The 17,380-nt window shown below is 43.9% G+C and overlaps 1 protein-coding gene across 1 annotated transcript in view; it reads left to right on the top strand.

The window, feature by feature from the left end:
* Positions 1–1,731: 1,731 nt before the first annotated feature.
* Positions 1,732–17,380, top strand: part of LOC110506621 (chromodomain Y-like protein 2) — a 47,912-nt gene continuing 32,263 nt past the window's right edge. The window contains exons 1-2 of the mRNA XM_021586369.3: positions 1,732–2,076; positions 12,401–13,055. Coding sequence (XP_021442044.2) covers positions 2,053–2,076; positions 12,401–13,055 — 679 coding nt within the window. The 5' untranslated portion in view covers positions 1,732–2,052. The remainder of the gene's footprint in view (positions 2,077–12,400; positions 13,056–17,380) is intronic.

Raw genomic sequence — 17,380 nt, 5'->3', positions numbered from 1 at the left:
TGTGTCCATCATACCAATAACGTATAGTGATTTCACAACTAGAAATACAGAGAATTCAACTTTTTAAGGGACGTCATTTCTTATTCTTCTCTCACCCTCTCTCAGTTTTGGCCTTGCATTACACATAACACTTTGTCTAGTCATGCCAAATACAATGAAATGCAGAGCCGCTGGAAGTATGTGATAGACTTGGTGTTGGTGCACCTCCGGCTAAACAGTCCAAACAGTTTGGTTTTCAGCAAATGGAAAAGGGATCTCATACAGCAAACTGGAATCTACTCAGACTACACCTCCTCCTCTGTCATTTCCTCATTCCCTTACTGCCAGAGATGTCCCTGATTTTAAAGGCAAAACATGTCTGAGGTCAATGTTTTAACATACCAGGAACATCCCTACAAATCATTCTCACAAATGTTCAGCACTTGTTTCATACTCCAAGAGAGGGTTTGTTATACTGTTAGAAATGGTGTCAACCTATGACAACATTGAGGAAACTCCAGGGTTTATTTTGCCTGTCATTAAATGGCCAGGGAAAACCCATGATTCAGAACAAGGCTGTATGAACTGCAGTAGGAGAGAGAGACGCAGACAGGGGACAGTAAGTGGGGTCACAGGAAGTTCCACAAGCCCTAATTTCACGTCAACCGTGCTGTGTTGGCTTAGAGGCCATTTGTTGGGGGTGGGGTTGAAGGGTGTGGTTTGTGGTTAGCCACACACACACACACACACACACACACACACATACAGCCTTACTTAGAGAGAAACCAAGTATCTCTAAATATCTGGTGAGTAGGGGCTAAATGTGTGTTGAGCGTTTAATAAGAGTTTAATGTGAAAGCAAACCACAGCCAAGTAAATGGGTATCACAGGACACCAAGTATGTAAGGAGTATCTAAAGGGCCCTCGGATTACAATCAATATAGAGCAATAATATCAAAATGATCTATCTATTTCCATCATCCACTTTCCACTAAACTGTAAACTGTCAATAATTGTCCGATGTGACATACACAACTGTTGAAAGTACCATACTGTTGCTTATCACTGTCTTCAGTCTTCTTTGCATTGCATTGTGGCTATAGCCCATTTATCAAGTCAAGGCTGGGCAAGCCTGGATGTGGAATGCACTAGGTTCTGCAGGATTATGTTTAAAAATAAATTTTAAAAATGTGAGTCCACACTATGTCAGTATTGAAAAAGCAGTGATAATCGTATTCTTAATTAAATTAATAACCAGTTGAGTTTAGGCACCAACTAAAACAGGAAGGTATTCAGAGGAGCAGGCCGATGTTATTCTGCATTTAATTTACACCTGGTGAGTAAATGTAACCCATTCACTATTGGAAAAGTAGGCCTGTCTCATTTAGGGTAAATAAATGTTAACAACTATGTTATTACATGGAGAACATTCATTACAGTGAGTGTCAGGGTCATCGTGTCATTTTAACATTGAATGTGAAAAATTGCAGTAAAATGGAAGAGGGCAATATGTCTACTATAATGAGCAATGACAGTTCTCTAAACAAATGTACTACATCGCATTACTCACAATAATATATGTGCTAGGTGAAATTGATTATAAAACCAATTAGTTCTTCAAATGATCGCCTCAATTCAACTGGACAGACAGGAAAGGAAAGCAAATTGGACTCATAATTTGGTGTCCCTCAACAGTAGACGTCTATTCATCAGCCATTTGGTTCATGGAGATTGGGCTACCTCTACAGCGCAGACAGCACAGGGGACTGGAGCGCATTTCACACATGATTACGTTCATACGTTGACTAATTTCAGTCATCCACTCGGCACTGAATAAACAGCACCGCCCCAATCTCCCCTTGGTTGTTTGTTTTAAGTGAAGAGCGATCCATCGCAGAGCGCCGGGCTCGATTGACACTGTCTGATGATCTGCTACTGCGGCTGGCTCAGAATAACAAGGCTGCTCGCTAATACCCGTCTATCGGGGCTTTCGCCAAAACACCGAGCGAATAGGATCCAAAAAAGCCAACAAGGCAAGCAAGAACGCCGCGCCGCCGAAGTCCGCACCACAGGATGGCTTCGGGAGACCTTTACGAGGTACTGTGAAACCATGTCTAAAAGAAATACTCAGTATTATTGACGAATACTGGAATTAGGAAGTAAGGGGAGGTCCTCGTTAATGGAGAAAAAACGAAGTCCTAAACCATTTGACAGGCGAAACTAACCAACCCTCTCGAGAAGATGAGGCTCGTCTTTTTTTCGATGTGCCTCGGCGACTTTTGTATGGGGTGAATTGTATAGAGTTGTGAGTGTTCGAGTTCGCGATAGGATCATAAAATATAAACTCCCTATCGGTCGCGCTAGTTGAAAGTCACGATAAAGTGACAGGAGCACTAAACGGACACGTTAAATTGCTCCAGACGGGTGATGGTTAGGAAGGTGCGCATGCCAGAGGATAGGCAATGTACTATTAGCCTAGCAAACATTTAGTGGAGGTGACAACAATGTAGTGGAGAAGCTTCGATGGAGTTATTGTGGTTTAACTAGATGATGCATGTGTCGTGCCAAAATGTGCGCCTCAACAATTCCGGGGCGCAAAGTTTGCCAAATGTTGAGTGATGGATGGATGGAATAGCCTAGAAGGTCTCGATGTTTACGCGCACATCCCACTGGGCACACACGTCAGTTCAACGTCTAGTTTTGATTTAGGCCAACATTTGGTTGAGTTTTCAACTAAAGTGAAATCAATGACATGGTGCCTTTTTTTGTTGGATTTAGGTTAAAAGTTGTGCTAAAAAAAGATGCCCTCGAGTTGATGACTTTTTGCAAATCCAATCAGTTTTCCACGTTGATTCAACGTCATCACATTGCTTTTTGGGGAGTTGAAATGATGTGGAAACATCGTTGATTCAACGTCATCACATTGCTTTTTGGGGAGTTGAAATGATGTGGAAACATCGTTGATTCAACCAGTTTTGGCCCAATGGGATGGCATGACTTTGATGGGGATGGATTGGATTTATTGCTGCCAACAACTTGGTCAGTCTTCCATGCTAGTCTTGTGCTTTTTGTAGGCCTATTGTACAATGTTGCTGACTCCAACTCTTCTTTATTGGAGGAGTGATGTCATGCGACCATGTTTCACTTTCTTTTCACGGTGGCCTATACCAGTTGCACTACAAGGTCATAAACTAGTTGGATTGCCTGGTCATCACCAGATAGGTAAATAAGTTGCCTTGTACTTGACCTATTGTGTGGCATGTCACCATCAACTGTTGAACAGGTTGACATTAGTGCTTGTTCTCAGCTGTGAGCTATTTCCTGCGGTTTGTTGCCATAACTAAAATGTATGCTCTCCTATGATTTTTTGGCTAGGAATTCTCTGTTACATTGTTTCACTATTGGTTTGAGAAATGGTTTGGTCAGTTAAATGTCTTCTGAAATGATCCCCGTCTGACTGTGTTTGTTAGGCTGTAGTGGTAGATTGATTATAATTCTTATTCATTACATTTGAGTCATTTAGCAGACACTCTTATCCAGAGGGACTTACAGGAGTGAGTGAATACATTTTCATACTGGACCCCTTGGGAATCGAACCCACAACCCTGGCGTAGCAACCGCCATGCTCTACCACCTGAGCCATTAGTAATAACACGTTATTTTTAGTCATTAGGCATAACATTGTCATAAGGCCTACATTTCCTGTGTTTGCTGACGTAGTTGGAAATGTGCATATCCACTTTCCACCAAATACTCCTCTTCAGGTGTTTGAATCCATATTCATTCATTTTAATCTGTGTATTCCAGTAAGCGAGGTGAACTGAGGTGAGGTGAACTGGTTCAATCACGTGTGAGAGGAAGACTTCACTATCAATAGTGTCCCTCTGTATGACTCGTGAATTGTATTCAGGAAATGTAGGCCTGTAAGTGTGTTACACGTGAAGGTGTGCTTAGGCTACCTAACAAACTGTAGGACTATGATACACTTAGTTTAGAAGAATTAAGAAACTATGATTTGCAGAAGAGGAATTTGAACTGGAGTTTTTACTTTCCAATTAGGAACTACAACATCTAGGCCTATACACCCAGTTAAATGCCATGCAAGTTGAATCAACATTATCTGAATCATATGTGAAACATTGAAGAGCTCAGAATTATTGATATTTCAAGATCATGTCTCAACTTAATTTCATAAAGTTTTCAGAGGAATATCTTTGAAAAATGATAGGCCTATGATTGTACAATTATGCTACTTTCTTATGCACCATCACTCAAACATTAATCTCTCTTTGCATCTCTCTTTCTCTGCTTCTCTCTGCCCCCCCCCCCCCCCCCCCCCCCCCCACACACACACACACACTTTCTTTCTCTCTCACTCACTCACACACACTCATTTTATGTTCTCCCTCTCCTTATCTCATATTGATTGAGATGGTCTGGTCTATTCAAGTGGCCACCTACACTAGATGCTCCAATGTCTCAGAACACCTGCAGTTCTGCTAAATCCTCTGTTGTGTGACTGAGCAGCAGTAATCCTATGGATTAGCAATGGATAGGCTATATTTAGGAGTTTGTGTTATGTTTTCAAGAAATGCATGATATGATGTAGTGAAATATGAATATTCTGTTATAGAAATTAATCACATTTGTACGCCTCCAGAAAATGTCATGAAAGTGGTCATGGAGTGAGCTAAATTAGAACCTTTTGATTAGTCAACAAGTGATTTAAGTATTGCTCAAGTTCAAATCAAATTTTATTGGTCACATACACATGGTTAGCAGATGTTAATGCGAATGTAGCGAAATGCTTGTGCTTCTAATTCCGACAGTGCAGTAATATCTAACATCTAAGTATTCTAACAATTCCCTAATACACACACATCTAACAAGTAATCTAACAATTGCCATCATCTACCTAATACACACAAATCTAAAGGGGTGAATGAGAATATGTACATATAAATATATGGATGAGCGATGGCCGAGCGGCACAGGCAAGGTGCAGTAGATGATATAAGATACAGTATATACATGTGATGTAAGATATGTAAACATGATTAAAGTGGCATTATTTAAAGTGACTAGTGATCCATTTATTAAAGTGTCCAGTGATTGGTTCTCAGTCTAGGCAGCAGCATCTCTAAGTTAGTGATTGCTGTTTAGCAGTCTGATGGCCTTGAGATAGAAGCTGTTTCTCAATCTCTCGGTCCCATCTTTGATGCACCTGTACTGACCTCGCCTTCAGGATGGTAGCGGGGTGAACAGGCAGTGTCTCGGGTTTTTGTTGTCCTTGATGATCTTTTTGGCCTTCCTATGTCATGGGGTGCTGTAGGTGTCATGGAGGGCAGGTAGTTTGCCCCCAGTGATACGTTGTGCAGACCGCACCACCCTGCACCCTTTATCAGCACAACACACGACCACAAGTTCTTGTTCAAAACAAAAGTAGTTGTAACTGGCCATTGGGAGCGGTGGAGAGAGACTGGAGGAAACGGGTTGACCTCGCAGGGGGAAACGTGGGCCATGAGGGCAATAAACTATGCATTGCATGGAAGATACACAGCACTTAATGGGTCGCCAAATACACTGAAGCTGTCTCAGAGACAGTATACTCACAATGTGTTCTTTGACCATTGCTTAAATTGAGATTTGGCTTCTTTCATGAATTCTGTGTTCACTACCAACAAACAGAAATGTCCATTTTAATTTAGAAGGACTAAATGAACCCCTTTGACACTGTTTGAAATGCAGTACTCAGCCCTGGCTGACCTCTGTGTGTTCCTGCTATACCCAGGCTCTGGGTACTGTGAACTGGAGACTGAGGCTTTTGGCAGCTCAGGATAGGCATCTCCACCTCCACTGATTCCCTGCCAGCTCATAGTCATCTATTGTGTGTGTTGTTGAACCCCTCCAACCCACTCGTCTTGTGTGTTTTACTAACCTGAGGAAGGAGAGTGTTTTCCCCCTCCTCTCTCTCTCTCTCTCTCTCTCTCTGAAGTCGGCTTTGATCTGGTTAGTGTGACAGTGCGCGGGGCGGTAAGCATCATAATTGTCTCTTCATGACACCCCTGCTGCTCGTCCATCTTAGGTTGTTAAGTCATACTAATGTGCACAGCACCTCGGGTGGCAGGAGCATTCGTCACTGCTGGAGCTCAACAGCTCCACATCCACACCTAAAGCCTTTAACATTCTCCTGATAGCCTAGTTGGAATGCAAATGGAATAGAAGTTGTGTATGTTTCTTTTTTGTTTCTAGTGTTTATGTCCACTTGTCTGCAAATGTGCATGTAATCAGTGTTTCTTGGCTTGTGACTCCTATTAAATAGTTGGTGAACAGGCATACAGAAATAATCAATTTGGGAGTAAGAACCCAGCAGGGTGACATGTCAGGTCCGGCCACTAACAATGGCCCTTATGTCAGAGTGAGAAAGAGGATGTTACGGTCTCATTACACCAGCCCAACTGTGTGTGTGTGTGTGTCTGTGTCTGTGTATGTGCATGCATGCGTGTGTGTGTGTGTGTGCGCTACTGAGATTGAACGTCTGCCCCCTGCTGATTGTCCCCCTTGGGGGTGGTCATTGTCAGAAGGAGCAGACTGTCCAGGGCCACCATGGCGCTGTAAGAAGCAGCTGGCTCCAGGGAATGAGGTGAAGACTCTCCACAGCACACGTCTCTTTAGTATATCTCCTCTCTCTGGTAATGAGCAAGCTGGACACACACCAATCAGGCTCAATATGATACAGTGGAAAGTATTCAGACCCCTTGACTTTTTCCACATTTTGTTACGTTACAGTCTTATTCTAAAATGGATTGAATAGAAAAAAATCCTCATCAATCAATACACAAATTCCCAGAATGACAAAGCGAAAACATAGACATTTTTGCAAATGTATTACATTTTTTTAAAAGCATACCTTATTTACATAAGCATTCAGACAGACCCTTTGCTATAAGACTCGAAATTGAGCTCAGGTACATCCTGTTTCCATTGATCATCCTTGAGAGGTTTCTACAACTTGGAGTCCATCTGTGGTAAATTCAATTGATTGGACATGATTTGGAAAGGCACACACCTGTCTATATAAAGGTCCCACAGTTGACAGTGCATGTCAGAGCAAAAACCCAGCCATGAGGTCGAAGGAATTGTCCGTAGAGCTCCGAGACAGAATTGTGTCCAGAGCTCCTGGAGATGGGAGAACCTTCCAGAAGGAAAACCATCTGTGCAGCTCTCCACCACTCCTCAGTAAAAGGCACATGACAGTCTGCTTGGAGTTTGCCAAAAGCCACCTAAAGGACTTTATGACCATGAGAAACAAGATTCTCTGGTCTGATGAAACCAAGATTGAACTCTTTGGCCTGAATGCCACGCGTCACATCTGGAGGAAACCTGGCACCGCTCATCACCTAGCCAATACCATCCCTACGGTGAAGCATTGTGATGGCAGCATCATGCTGTGGCGATGTTTTTCAGCGGCAGGGACCGGGAGACTAGTCAGGATCGGGAGAAAGATGAACTGAGCAAAGTACAGAGAGATCCTTGATGAAAACCTGCTCCAGAGCGTTCAGGACCTCAGACTGGGTCGAAGGTTCACCTTCCAACAGGACAACAGCCCAAAGCACACAGCCAAGACAATGCAGGAGTGGCAAATCTCTGAATGTCCTTCAGTGACCCAGCCAGATCCCAGACTTGAACCCGATCAAACATCTCTGGGGAGACCTGAAAATATGCATAGAAGAATGGGAGAAACTTCCCAAATACAGGTGTGCCAAGCTTGTAGTGTCATACCCAAGAATACTTGAGGCTGTAATCACTAATTGAGGGGGGAAGGGGTGTTATAATACATTTTAGAATAAGGCTGTAAGGTAACAAATTGTGTAAAAAGTGAAGGGGTCTGAATACTTTCTATACACATATACATATTTTTATACACAGGCCAGCATAGTATCAATGTGGAGCGGCTCTGTATTTATGTCCCTGTTGCTCATCCCATCACTGTCTGGTAATGGGCAGATGGTAATTTGGGCTCAGTGTCCTACTATGTGTTAATGGGCTTGCTGGGAGGCAGACGGCCATTCCGGCTTGCTGTGTGTGTGTTACACAGATGTGTATGTCATGTGGAGCTCTGCGCTGCTGGCTCTCTCCTGTGTGGGAGTAAATCACTACTTTTTGTTACTCCTTTTTTCTTTTAAAAAGGCATTTCATTAAACTCTCCTCTGTACACATACACAGGCACACACCAACACACACATGCTGCCCCTCCCACCTTCGATGCTAGGGCTAAGTCAAGCTCCATTGAAGTCATGTGGGTGGGAGGATGTTTTCTAAAGGAAAGGAGAGAAGCATTTGAACTGGAGGCAGGCCGCTACATAACTAGTGGGGAGGGTAAAGTATAGTAGCCAGACTGATGTCTGCATGCTCCTTAGTGTGGGAGTCTGCTTGTCTTCCCACAGCATGTCATCCACAGCATTGTGTATGAGACAACTAAACACCAAGGAAAGGCTGGGGCTAAATGTCAGGGCACTTCCATCTGGTACAAGGTTAACTGCTGAAGAAAAACAACTCTTGGCAAGATGTGAGGTTGTGTGATGAATGGAGGACTGGATCAAGAAATGGATTGCAGTATAAAACAGACTCTGTTCTCTATAAAACCGCCCCCTTTCCAATACTAATTTGGTTTCTATCTTTAATGTTGTATTGTCAGAGAACAACCTAGGTCAACAGTTCAGGTTAATAGCTGACAATCAGTGTACTGTATATTCATTTGCAAACAAAGAGGCCATCACAGATAATGGAAGAGGACACCATAGATAGAGTTATGTCTATTAACACACTTGAATTCTACAGTGTTTGGCTTCCTTAATGTAATAGTAAAGATTGCTTTTCTGCAGCATGTAATGATGGTTATTGGAATAAAGCATGAATGGCTACAGAGAACCTCAGTGAGGTCCCTGAAGCATCAAGGTCTGCTGCTAGTTTCTCCAGTGCCATTGTCAACTGCCTCTATGAGAACAGGAGATCTAATGGGAAGGTCCCTCCTGAGATGATGTGGTGGAGGGCGTGAGAGAGCTGCTGCCAACCAATTAGGCGTGTTTCTGTTTGCTTGGTCTCCGGGGGTGGACATGCAACAGGCAAACAGAAGAACACCTGTACCACACGCACATCTACACACACACACACACATGAATATACTCCGAAAACAGAATGTTATAGAGAATAATATAGACCACTGAAAGGGTCATAACCCTTGACCCAGGGAACATAACCTTTATTATGCATCCGGGTGTCTGTGTGTAGAATGGAGAAAGCTCCCCCTTGACTATTTGTATTCTGTGGTCATTCATAATGGCTCTGTCAAATGTCATGCTCAGTGTGTGTGTGTGTGTGTGTGTGACCATGAATATCCACAGTCATGTTTAAGGGTTCTCCATGATAACAGCCTACATGTCAGCCTATGGGTTCTTATCTTCTTCCCACAGTGGGTCCTACTGTATCTCCCACCAGCAAGACGTTACAAATGTACTTTTAAGAATCAATTCTCCCCGGAAGCCGAGTAACATACACTACATGACCAAAAGTATGTGGACACCTGCTCATTGGACATCTCATTCCAGAATCATGGGCATTAATATGGAGTTGGTCCCTCCTTTTGCAGCTATAACAACTCTTCTGGGAAGGCTTTCCACTAGATGTTGGAACATTGCTGTGGGGACTTGCTTCCATTCAGCCACTAGAGCATTAGTGAGGTCGGGCACTGATGTTAGGCGATAAGGCTGACTTGCAGTCAGATTTCAATTAATCCCAAAGGTGTTTGATGGGGTTGAGGTAAGTTCTCTGTGCAGGCCAGTCAAGTTCTTCCACACTGATCTCGAGTAACCATTTCTGTATGGACCTCACTTTGTGCATGTGGGCATTGTCATGCTGAAACAGGAAAAGGCCTTCTCCAAACTATTGCCACAAAGTTGGAGGCAAAAAATAGTCTAGAATGCCATTGTATGCTGTAGCGTTAAGATTTCCCTTCACTGGAACTAAGGGGCCTAGACCATGAAAAACATCCCTAGTCCATTATTCCTCCTCCACCAAACTTTACAGTTGGCACTATGCATTGGGGCAGGTAGCGTTCTCCTGGCATCAGCAAACCCAGATTCGTCCATCAGACTGCCAGATGGTGAAGTGTGATTTATCACTCCAGGGAACCCGTTTCCACTGCTCCAATGGCGGCGAGCTTTACACCACTCCAGCCGTCACTTGGCATTGCGGTGGTGATCTTGGGCTTGTGTGCGGCTGCTCGGCAATGGAAACCCATTTCATGAGATCCCAACGAACAGTTCTTGTGCTGACATTGGTTCCAGAGACAGTTTGGAACTCGGTAGTGAGTGTTGCAACTGAGGACAGACGATTTTTGCCTGCAGTGTGCTCCAGCACTCGCCAGTCCTATTCTGTGAGCTTGTGTGGCCTAACACTTTACGTCTGAGCCATTGTTGCTCTAAAACGTTTTCACTTCACAATAACAGCACTTACAGTTGACCGGGGCAGCTCTAGAGGGCAGAAATTTGACGAACTGACTTGTTGGGAAAGGTGGTATCCTATGACGGTGCCACATTGAAAGTAACTGAGCTCTACAGCAAGGCCATCCTTCTGCCAATGTTAGTCTATGGATTGCATGGCTGCGCAATCTTTGTCTATGGAGATTGCATGGCTGTGTGCTAGGTTTGATACACCTGTCAGGAACAGGTGTGGCTGAAATAACCAAATCCACTAATTTGAAGAGGTGTCCACAACATTTGCATATAATGTCTAAGTTGTTCATGAAGTTCGAATATACAGTGTGTCTTTATCTGTGCTAGAATAGTCTGAGATGTTAAGTTTGACTCTATTTTGGAATGGAGATGGGGTATGCTGCCCTGACGTTCCCAGCTCTCTGGAGTAGGTACTATTGGGCTGCTTGAGTAGTGTTAATATAGAGCTGAGGAAGAAGAAGTGATTTGTGGTTCTCTTTGTAGCTTATACAGTAAGTGTCTATATGGCAAAACCAAATGATTTGGTCAGCTTTGAAACAGATTCTTCCCCTTTAGAGATCCTTCTGTTTAGTCAGGGAAGTGTGTGTGTGTGTGTGTGTGTGTGTGTGTGTGTGTGTGTGTGTGTGTGTGTGTGTGTACTATTCCACTGACATCTACTCTTTATCAGTACATTTGCGTTCCTGTGCCAGTCCTTCTGTGTCGGAGCCAGGCTGGAATTACTTCTATTGTTGGTCTTTCTGTTTGTGTGTGTGCTGTTCTTATTGAGTCTGTCTGTGTCAGTCTATACTTTTAAGGTTTGTGCTTTGTATTATTTGTGTATTCCAGATATAGTCGCTGAACATTGAACACTTCCTCGTTGGTAATGGACTTGTTCAGTGCTGCCAAACATTGTCTCCATCATTACCAGCTCTCCTGAGTCTAATTATTGTGCTTTTGACAATATGTCAAAAACACCCTGCCTGTCTGTTACACAATGAACAAACTAGACTGTAGTGGAGGCATTATAATCACACATTTTTTTCCATGTTTCTAAAACAATGAAATCTCTCGAGTGAATGAGAAAGTGGCCATTGCTTTCAGACAGCAGTTTGGAGTCACACTTCTCACATGTTTATAGGCACGACATGGCTTTCACCTCTATAAGTGATTATTAAAGAATTTGACAACCCTGTTTGTAAGCTTTCAAATGATATCAAACCCAGCTGTTTATCTTTTTTCAGTGATGAAAACATGGATGTCTCATGGTAGGGTGGGTATGCAAAAGGGGTCAACTTTGAGCACTGAATGTTTTGGCAATTATGTCAAGCAAGTCATTTTCTGACCACTTCTACCATGGGCAAACATGCATGGAAGGTTTCATGCAAATCAAAAGTGGGGCAGTCAGAAAGTTATAGAATTATTACCCTTATGCCAAAATGCTCAGTCTGTCAGCTCCACGTTTTACATTATTGAAGTTAGAAAATTTGAAATGTACCACTCTGACTTGCTGATCAATCCTCTCTCATCATCCACAGAACAGATATCTGGTTCATCTGTATTGGTGTGATCACAGTGCTCCTCCCATTGTTCCTCTCCTACATCTCCCATAACCGCTCTCTCTAACGCATGATGAGCGCTTGCCTATCAGCGCAGCAATTCCAGAACAGAATCACTGATAGACTGGTTATGCTAACATTAAAGAGGATAGATTCAAAGTGGAGCTCTAACCTGGTCAGACTTTATTTACATCCCTATTACACATACTTACTAGAGAATGTCATGGTGACAGGTGGTACAAATGATATCATGTGCACATTTTTGAATGAATCACCAAGGAACTGATAGGTATTTATTAGGCAAGGATAATGTCATTGAATTGTGATCATGTCGTTTGAAATACTGACTCTTTCTTGATTTTCTCCCTCTAGGTGGAGCGGATCATGGACAAGCGGCGCAACAAGAAGGGCAAGTGGGAGTACCTGATCCGGTGGAAGGGTTACGGCAGCAAGGAGGACACCTGGGAGCCCGAGCACCACCTGCTGCACTGTGAGGAGTTCATCGACGGCCTGCATCTGCACACCCAACACAAACAACCCAAACCCCCTAAGCTGCCCCCCGGGACCGCTGGGGGACCAGGGAGGCCAGGAGGGCCACCAGGGGGAGTTGGACCACACCTCCTATCTGCCCCAGACACCCCGAGAGCACGAGCAGAGGCACGTAAGAAGAAAAGGACTAGTGTTAGTCCAGGGGCCGGGGTTAATCCTGGGGCAGGAGTAAGGGAGGGCATGGGTTTGGGGGTTGGTACTGGAGCTTCTCAGAAGCAGAAGAAGGTGAGCGGAGGAGGAGGAGGGGGTGGGAAGCATGTCTCTCCACACAGGATGACCAAAGCTATGCCGTACAAGGTTCCTCCGGGGGGACTGCAGTTTGTGCCCCCGGTAAGGGCCCCTCATAACGGCCTACAGAACGGAGAGATGGACCCTGTCCTGTACAGGGCAGCAGCCAGGACACACAGACTGACCCATGACACGGAGAGGGTGATGGGGGGCGTGGAGACCCCCGGGACACCACTGGTCAATGAACCAGGTAAGTGCCGCGCTCTGAATGGTATATATACACCTTATTATAGATAGCAGGGTCATGAGTTTGTCCTGGACAAGTGACCTAGCCAGAAAACATTTGTGCCCCTAGCTATTGATTGAATGAACATGTGCAGTGATCTCTAGGATTTCTAGTAGGATTGATAGACAGGGGGATAGACGGAACATTTACATCACAGCTTGAGGTGATGCTGGTTTGTTCAGTCAGCTTGCTATCTTGCCAATATGCCAGCCAGTCGGCTTACATAATAGCCCAGTGGAAATTACATTGTTATATTGTTGTTGTCATTTTTCGTTTTCACTCAATTCCGATTCAATGTAGTTTTGTTCTCTATTGAATTACAGTGATTCCAGCGGGATGGGAATATTCATTTGAAATAGAAACACGCTGTATCCTGGACAGTTAGCTACATGCCATAGTGGATTTGGTAAACCAGGTTGTGTCTCTGCATTGTACCAGATGTAGATGAGACAGCCAGAGGATGCCTCCGTAACCTATAGTTGAATGCATGCTCTGGGGTCCTTATGGTTCAGTATTGTACTACTGACAGTGGTGATAAGGACAGTGAATTTCACTCCCGGGTCACAGTCCAAGACTAGTCTCATTGAGTTAATGATTATATTTATAAAGTCCTTTCCACCTCTGCCAGGGTCAAATCACAATGTGTGGAGGCTGTTTGTCATCACATTTATAGTTAGATTCTTCTAAATTTGTCTGGATAGACTGGATGTTTGTCAGTGGTAGTATTTTATGATTTTGTTTTAGTCCAATACCCAAGCAAATCAGTGCCAGGTGGCAAATTTAACACATTACAGCATACTGATGATATACTGAAAGCAGTTAATGGCCACATTACCACAGTGTGTTACACTTTACAACACAGTACTATTGTACACCTCATATTTATGTTAGGTGTGAATCATGTTCTGTAAAGCATTTTATTGTTGCTGTTAGTTCTCTAGTAGGACTCAGGATAAGCTGGAGCCCTTCGCCACGGTAGAGCTGTGAAGATGTTGAATAATGTTCGCTTATCTGACTAGAACAAGACATGGAAAGTCACTCCATTGATCAAATCAAATGTATTTATATAGCCCTTCGTACATCAGCTGATATCTCAAAGTGCTGTACAGAAACCCAGCCTAAAACCCCAAACTGCAAGCAATGCTGGCTTACTGGGGCTCTCTCATGCCGTCCCTGGAGGGGGTGCGTCACCTGAGTGGGTTGATTCACTGATGTGGTCATCCTGTCTGGGTTGGCGCCCCCCTGGGTTGGCGGAGGTGTAGAAGCGCAGTGGCTAGGAAAAACTCCCTAGAAAGGCCAAAACCTAGGAAGAAACCTAGAGAGGAACCAGGCTATGAGGGGTGGCCAGTCCTCTTCTGGCTGTGCCGGGTGGAGATTATAACAGAACATGGCCAAGATGTTCAAATGTTCATAAATGACCAGCATGGTCAAATAATAATAATCACAGTAGTTGTCGAGGGTGCAACAGGTCAGCACCTCAGGAGTAAATGTCATTTGGCTTTTCATAGCCGATCATTAAGAGTATCTATACCACTCCTGCTGTCTCTAGAGAGTTGAAAACAGCAGGTCTGGGACAGGTAGCACGTCCGGTGAACAGGTCAGGGTTCCATAGCCACAGGCAGAACAGTTGAAACTGGAGCAGCAGCACAGTGAGGTGGACTGGGGACAGCAAGGAGTCATCATGCTAGGTAGTCCTGATACATGGTCCTAGGGCTCAGGTCCTCCGAGAGAAAGAGAGAATTAGAGAGAGCATTCTTAAATTCACACAGGACACCGGATAAGACAGGAGAAGTACTCCAGATATAACAAACTGATCCTAGCCCCCCGACACATAAACTACTGCAGCATAAATACTGGAGGCTGAGACAGGGGTCAGGAGACACTGTGGCCCCATCCGATCATACCCCCGGACAGGGCCAAACAGGAAGGATATAACCCCACCCACTTTGCCAAAGCACAGCCCCGACACCACTAGCGGGATATCTTAAACCACCAACTTACCATCCTGAAACAAGGCCGAGTATAGCCCACAAAGATCTCCGCCACGGCACAACCCAAGGGGGGCGACAACCCAGACAGGAAGATCAGAGTCAGTGACTCAACCCACTCAAGTGACTCACCCCTCCTAGGGACGGCATGAAAGAGCACCAGTAAGCCAGTGACTCAGCCCCTGTAATAGGGTTAGAGGCAGAGAATCCCAGTGGAGAGAGGGGAACCGGCCAGGCTCCAGTGCCTTTCCGTTCACACTCCTTGGCCAGACTACTCTCAATCATATGACCCACTGAAGAGATGAGTCTTCAGTAAAGACTTAAAGGTTGAGGACGAGTCTGCGTCTCTCACATGGGTAGGCAGACCATTCCATAAAAATGGAGCTCTATAGGAGAAAGCCCTGCCTCCAGCTGTTTGCTTAGAAATTCTAGGGACAATTAGGAGGCCTGCGTCTTGTGACCGTAGCGTAGGTGTAGGTATGTACGGCAGGACCAAATCAGAAAGATAGGTAGGAGCAAGCCCATGTAAAGCTTTGTAGGTTAGCAGTAAAATCTTGAAATCAGCCCTTGCCTTAACAGGAAGCCAGTGTCGTGAGGCTAGCACTGGAGTAATATGATCACATTTTTGGGGTTCTAGTCAGGATTCTAGCAGCCGTATTTAGCACTAACTGAGGTTTATTTAGTGCTTTATCCGGGTAGCCGGAAAGTAGAGCATTGCTGTAGTCTAACCTAGAAGTAACAGAAGCATGGATTCATTTTTCTACATCGTTTTTTGGACAGAAAGTTTCTGATTTTTGCAATGTTGCGTAGATGGAATAAAGCTGTCCTTGAAACAGTCTTGTTGTGTTCGTCAAAAGAGAGATCAGGGTCCAGATTAACGCCGAGGTCCTTCACAGTTTTATTTGAGACAACTGTACAACAATCAAGATTAATTGTCAGATTCAACAAAAAATCTCTTTGTTTCTTGGGACCTAGAACAAGCATCTCTGTTTTGTCCAAGTTTAAAAGTAGAAAGTTTGCAGCCATCCACTTCCTTATGTCTGAAACACATGCTTCTAGCGAGGGCGATTTTGGGGCTTCACCATGTTTCATTGAAATGTACAGCTGTGTGTCATCCGCATAGCAGTGAAAGTTAACATTATGTTTTCGAATGACATCCCCAAGAGGTAAAATATATAGTGAAAACAATAGTGGTCCTAAAACGGAACCTTGAGGAACACCGAAATGTACAGTCGATTTGTCAGAGGACAAACCATTCACAGAGACAAACTGATATCTTTCCGACAGATAAGATCTAAACCAGGCCAGAACTTGTCCGTGTAGACCAATTTGGGTTTCCAATCTCTCCAAAAGAATGTGGTGATCGATGGTATCAAAAGCAGCACTTAAAGTCTAGGAGCACGAGGACAGATGCAGAGCCTTGGTCTGATGCCATTAAATTGTCATTTACCACCTTCCCAAGTGCAGTCTCAGTGCTATGATGGGGTCTAAAACCAGACTGAAACATTTCGTATACATTGTTTGTCTTCAGGAATGCAGTGTTGCTGCGCAACAGCTTTTTTTATTTTTTATTGAGAGGAATGGAAGATTCGATTTGCGTCAAACATACGAAGAAAAGCCAAAAGCAGGCATGCTTGTATTACACTTGAACAGTGATTTTTGCAGGGCACATATTTGTCTGAAACCCTGGTAAAAAGCATAAAAAATCTGTTTCCACAGAAACCCTTTGTGTCTTTCCACAGATGATTATTGTTTTCCAATCCAGAGTCACTTAGACCCCAGCTGAAAGACACAGCAATGGGCTCATAAATGTGACCTGTTTCAGGAAGCTAGGCTTATGTCGTACGTCACTACTTCACAGGAGACGCATTTGAATGTAATCGTTTTATTTTTATAAAATTCATTTTTTGACAGAAATGCCTCCCGGATTATGTGAGCTTTCATGTGTCTTAATAACAAACTTGTAAGCCATGTGTAAATATAAATACAATAGTTAAATTACTAGCCTAGTTGGTTTAGCCACAGAAAAAGGCAGGAACCTGCCCGCTAGCCATGATTGGCTGAGATAATGGCTGGGCTTGACATGCCGAGAGATGAGTTTGGATTGGTCTGCCATGTAGCATGCTTCTGTCTATAACATGAGCTGCTCAGTATGTGAAGATAATCCTTGGAGAACTGAAAAAGTGTTGCTACTAGAGGTTGACCTATTAATTAGGGCCGGTTTTTAATTAGGGCTGATTTCAAGTTTTCATAACAATCGGTAATCTGCATTTTTCGACGCCGATTATGGCCGATTACATT

The sequence above is a fragment of the Oncorhynchus mykiss genome, chromosome 26, assembly GCF_057628025.1.
Source record: "Oncorhynchus mykiss isolate SJ-2025 chromosome 26, ASM5762802v1, whole genome shotgun sequence".
Classification (NCBI taxonomy): domain Eukaryota; kingdom Metazoa; phylum Chordata; class Actinopteri; order Salmoniformes; family Salmonidae; genus Oncorhynchus; species Oncorhynchus mykiss.
The sequence above is the reverse complement of the archived record's forward strand: the minus strand, read 5'-3'. Positions and strand labels throughout refer to the sequence as shown.